Here is a 5,552-nt window from a genome sequence, read left to right on the forward strand (position 1 = left end):
CAGCTTGAACTGGAGGTTAGAGGTCGCCACATGTAAGTCAGGCGCCAGAGGAAGTGAATGTGTGACATACAGTATCACACACACACAACCACACACACACACACACACACACACACACACACACACACACACACACACACACACACACACACACACACACACACACACACACACACACACACACACACACACACACATAAACAACATGTCTGTCGCTCTACTAGACCTGTCTTTCTGTCTCTCTCTAACCCCTAAATGTCTATATGTCCCTCTCCAACCAATACCTGTCTATCTGTCGGTCTCTAACCCCTACCTGTCTATCTGTCTGTCTCCCTAACCTGTCTACCTGTCTATCTCCCCTACCTGTCTATCTGTCTGTCTCCAAGCAGTACCTGTCTATCTGTCTGTCTCTGACCCCTACCCGTCTCTGACTCTCTATAACCACTACCTGTCTATCTGTCAGTCTCCCACCACTACCGGTTTATCTGTCTGTCTCCAACAACTACCAGTCTATCTGTCTGTCACCCTTACCCGTCTATTTTTCTGTCACTAACCACTACCTGACTGCCTGTCTCTCTTCTAAATCGGTGTTCCCATGTGATACCTGTCTTTCTGCTCGTTCCTGTCTTTCTCTGGGAAAGAAGTTCCAAACGATCACCTGTGAAACATCAGCTGAGCCCGTCCCACCAGCTGCTGTGTGTTTGTGGGTCTTTCATCTTCTGCAGAAATGCAAAGTGTAATTAGATGGTAGAGTTCAAACTACACATGCATTACACACACAGCAATTCACACTGCTCCACTGCCAAAGGGCTTGAGAGCAAGGCACAGTTTAATTTCCCAATGTCCAGAGAACACACAACTATTAAGTTCTACTCTCGTTAATTCATGGAGTATATGGTTCTAATAGAGTTGAATCTATTTTTAGAATCGAGCGTAATCCCTTTAATAATTGTATCGTAATCTGCTGTTATATAATATAGTGTAATCTATTCTCTTCTAATCTAGTGTAATCTGTTTCGATCTAGTTTAATCTACTATGTTATAATCTAGTCGGTTCTGTTCTAATATAGTGTAATCTGTTGTGATCTAGTGTAATCTATTATGTTATAATCTAGTCGGTTCTGTTTTAATCGAGTGTAATATATTCTGTTATAATCTGTTCGGTTCTGTTCGGTTATAATGCAGTGTCCTCCGTTATAATATAGTGTAATCTATTCCATTATAATCTAGTGTAATCTGTTCTAATCTAGTGTATTCTATTCTGTTATAATCTAGTGTATTCTATTCTGTTATAATCTAGTCGTATTCTGTGCTAATCTAGTGTAATCTATTCTGTTATAATCTAGTGTAATCTGTTATACTCTGTTAGCGTTTGGTTGAGTTTGGCCTTCTGACTTTACCTGTAAACATGTAAATACATCTTTTGGAATAACGACGACGCACAGGAACGAGTTCCTCTGTTGAACGAAAAAGGTTTTTATTACCTGACATTGTCTTTAATTAACTTAATCAACTTCTTTATGTAGCCTAAAACTAATTGGATCAGCTGTCGAACACGTGGGCAGAAGGGAACATTTAGAAGAGAGATGAGATGATTGAAGATATTAAAGAGTGAGAGGTGAGCTGTACCTCCCTCCACCACGGGAGGCGGGCCCGACCCCGAGGGGCGGGGGGCGCCGCCGGGGGAGGCTCGAGCGCACCGCGCAGAGGTGCCGGCGGAGCGACGCAGAGCGTGAGACCCACGGACCACGACACACCGCCCCGCTGAAGCTCGGCTCGCTCCCAACCTACAACACGTCTCCCGCCCCGCGAGGATCCGACGGAGCGTCGCGCGACGACCACCACCTCGCCGCTCGTTTTCAAATTGAAAACTTGGATCCAAAAGATTTGTTTCCTCTCCAAACTTTTCGCTTGTGCTGACTCGAGGGAGAGCAGGTGAAGATGGCGAGAGGTCCGGAGCCCGGCCCGGCTCGGGGCGTCCCCCCCGGGCGGCTGGTGCTGCTCCTTCTCCTGCTGAACACCGGACACTTGTCCGGGGTTTCCTCGGCCCAGGAGCTGAACGGCTTCAGCCTCCATCCACCCTACTTCAACCTGGCGGAGGGCACGCGTATCACGGCAAGCGCCACCTGCGGGGAGGACGGGGCCCGGTCCGTCACGGACTTGTACTGCAAGCTGGTCGGCGGGCCGGTGTCAGGGGACCCCAGCCAGACCATCCAGGTACTACACAGACCAAAGGGGGCCGGGGACAAAGATGGGGGGAGCAGGGACGCAGCTGAGGTCCAGGCGGGGTTCGATCCAGGGGGGGGGGGCGGGGGTACAGACCTGCACCTGCGGGTCCGGTTTATACGTGTTCAGGGTCTTTACCGGTTTAGGGTCTTTACGTTTGGGGTTTACACTTGTTTAGGGTTTATACGGGTTGGGGTTTATACTGGTTCAGGGTTTTACGGGTTCAGGGTTTATTCGCAGGCCGAAATCCAGCCGCTCAGGGTTAAGCGGCTGGTCCGCTCCGTAGAGCTTGGGACCCCGGGGTTTAGTGATCACCAGCGACATGTGAAAGAGGCTAGATGCTTCGTTTGAGTACCGAGACTCTGGTCGTTCAGGAGATCCGCTGGGTGGACGAGTGAGCGGTTCAGTGACGTCACGTTTAGAGTAAAACTTTACGGGGAGGATTTCAAAATACAGTCTAAACGGTTAAAAATCAAACCCATTTTCTCTCTCGGATGTCCCCCCCCCCTCTCGGTAGTCTTCTTCAGTCTCTCTCTCTCTCTCTCTCTCTCTCTCTCTCTCTCTCTCTCTCTCTCTCTCTCTCTCTCTCCCACCTGTCCCTGCATTCCTCGCGTTGATTGACCCGTAAATTCGAGTGAGGATGCAGCCAATCAGACGGCGCGTTGACTTCGTTATTCACGGTGTCACTGGATCGTTTCTGAGAGTTTCTAATCTGTGTTTAGGTTTTTGGCGGGGAGAAAATCGTGTGAGTTTTCACTAATTACAGTTAAAGTCAACAGAAATCAGTGTCTTAAAGAGGGGTGGGTGGAGGGAGAGCGAAGGAGGGAGAGGGAGAGACAGAGAGAGGGAGGGAGAGAGAGAGAGAGGGGAGTTCCCAGCCGATAGATATGTCAGTAATCAGTTGTGTTAAAAGGTCAAAACACCATAAAAGAGTCAAAATGGATGCCCTGAGGACGGCTCTCGCTGAAGAATCCCTGGTATTCTCCCTAAACCCGGCCCTCAGGCCAGTGTGTGTGTGTGTGTGTGTGTGTGTGTGATGCTCCAGCGTGTTTGTGTGCTGGGGGCAGGGTTAATACACTGAACGAGTGAATTAATGAAAGGCCGAGGTTAGTTTGGTAGCCCGAGGGCAGGTCACCCCCCCCCCCCCCCCATGACTCATCAAAGGTTGTGTAAATAACCTCACAAAATGGCCGCCTGTGTTCCGAGAGAAAGCCCCCCCAGCCCCTAGACATGTCACGACAGGTCCCGCCTCTCCCTCTGACAATGTGCTACTACTATAATGCAATACTCAAAATATAAACTGCAGTACACAGAGTGTACACTGCAATACTCAGAATATAGTACCTAACCACACATACTCGGGGTATCCAGAACTAAAATGCCCTGCAATACCTATTCTTGGTGTACCCAGAGACCATACAGTGCAATACATCCAGAGATGATGTACTGCTGCACACACGCTGAGCCTGACCAGAGGTGAGCCACTGGAACAGATCTCTGAGTGGGGAGGTGAGGCCTCAGCCACGCTGTCCTCCATTGGTTTCGTTTGGGTCTTCATGACGCATGTGTGATGAAGTGATGACTCGACCACCTCTCCCTTGATCCAGACCGCAGAGCGCCACACAACAGCTGTCAGGCTCCGTCGTGTTCCTCTGTGAAGTCCTGCTGGTTTCAGAGCTCGGCTCCACATGTTGAGGTCCAGGAGATGATCAGACACAGATCTCTGAGGTCCCTCCCTCATGAGGCAAATCTGTACCAAACGGAACTGCTCCCGTTCAAACCCCAAACAAACCTTCTTCCAAACTGCCGCTCAGCGCTCTGATAGCTTCAACCGTCCACTGGAGTGGATAACGTCTAGAGGGGCAGAGAGCCGGAGTAGTGAAGATAACGTCTAGAGGAGCAGAAAGCAGGAGTAGTGAAGATAACGTCTAGAGGAGCAGAGAGCCGGAGTAGTGAAGATAACGTCTAGAGGAGCAGAGAGCCGGAGTAGTGAAGATAACGTCTAGAGGAGCAGAGAGCAGGAGTAGTGAAGATAACGTCTAGAGTGAGCAGAGAGCCGGAGTAGTGAAGATAACGTCTAGAGGAGCAGAGAGCCGGAGTAGTGAAGATAACGTCCAGAGGAGCAGAGAGCAGGAGTAGTGAAGATAACGTCTAGAAGAGCAGAAAGCTGGAGTAGTGAAGATAACGTCTAGAGGAGCAGAAAGCTGGAGTAGTGAAGATAACGTCTAGAAGAGCAGAAAGCGGAAGGAGTGAAGATAACGTCCAGAGGAGCACAGAGCGGAAGGAGTGAAGATAACGTCCAGAGGAGCACAGAGCGGAAGGAGTGACGATAACGTCTAGAAGGGCACAGAGCAGGAGGAGTGGAGGAGTTATGGATGGTTGGGGATCAGTTAAAGCTCCTGTTTAGGGATTGGATGTGGAGGGGAATACTACTTGTGAGGATGGAGTCAGAACTCTCTCTCTTTCCCTTTCTCCTTCTCTTTCTCCTTCTCTTTCTCTGTCCCTCTCTCATTCTCTTTCTCAGGTTAATCCTGTTTTGATTTCACAGCTAGATGCTGTGCTGGTTTAGTTAATTAAAAACCACAGGGGGCTGAGAGAGAGGGAGAGGGAGGGAGGGAGGGAGGGAGGGAGAGTGCGTTGTGATCTCCAGGCGAGTAGAGAGGGGGAGAGATGGTGACGTGCGTGGGTACGTGCACCCGTCAGCCACCCTGATGTAGCAGCATGGTGGCGTGGGTATCGGGTCACATGCATGATGCCACATAGACTACAGCTGTGTGCATGTAGTTGGTGACAAACACAAGCATGAGTTACCTCTCTCTGTCTCTGTCTCGCTCACCCGCTCCAGTTCGTGTGGTGTGTAAATCATAGCTGTGATTGAGGGAGGAGCGGAGGGGAGGGGGGGGGGGGGGGGGGGGGGGGGGAAGAGAACAGCGATTGATTACATGAGGCAGCAGGTGTTGCCGGGAGCGACAATATTTACTTCCCTTACACGAGAGGGAGGGTGGGAGGGAGAAGGAGGGAAAGAAAGAGCCAGACAGACACACAAACATCTGACAGACAGTGGTGTCGAAAGTACACACATTCTTTACTTGAGGAAATACCTAAGAACCCTAGAAAAGTACAGGCTCTGAAAAGTACCGTACTCAACTTATAAAAGCAGCTCTCTAGCCTTCCTGCCGGCTGTTTCTGTAAAAAGCAAACCGATCCACAAGTCATATTAATATAATAACAACACTGTTAAAGTTAAACCATTCTAAATTCATATTCAACTTTATACCTATAAAATAAACAACATACTGAAAATATGAGGATTAACATTGCTTATA

At 49.4% G+C, this 5,552-nt stretch overlaps 1 protein-coding gene across 1 annotated transcript in view; it reads left to right on the forward strand.

Annotated features, from left to right (window-relative positions):
- The first annotated feature begins 1,707 nt into the window (after nucleotides 1-1,707).
- Nucleotides 1,708-5,552, forward strand: part of lama5 (laminin, alpha 5) — a 71,736-nt gene continuing 67,891 nt past the window's right edge. Inside the window, 1 exon segment of the mRNA XM_030352888.1 lies at nucleotides 1,708-2,217. Within this exon segment, the coding sequence (XP_030208748.1) occupies nucleotides 1,942-2,217 (276 nt within the window). The 5' untranslated portion in view covers nucleotides 1,708-1,941.

The sequence above is a fragment of the Gadus morhua genome, chromosome 1 (assembly GCF_902167405.1).
Source record: "Gadus morhua chromosome 1, gadMor3.0, whole genome shotgun sequence".
NCBI classification, from domain to species: domain Eukaryota; kingdom Metazoa; phylum Chordata; class Actinopteri; order Gadiformes; family Gadidae; genus Gadus; species Gadus morhua.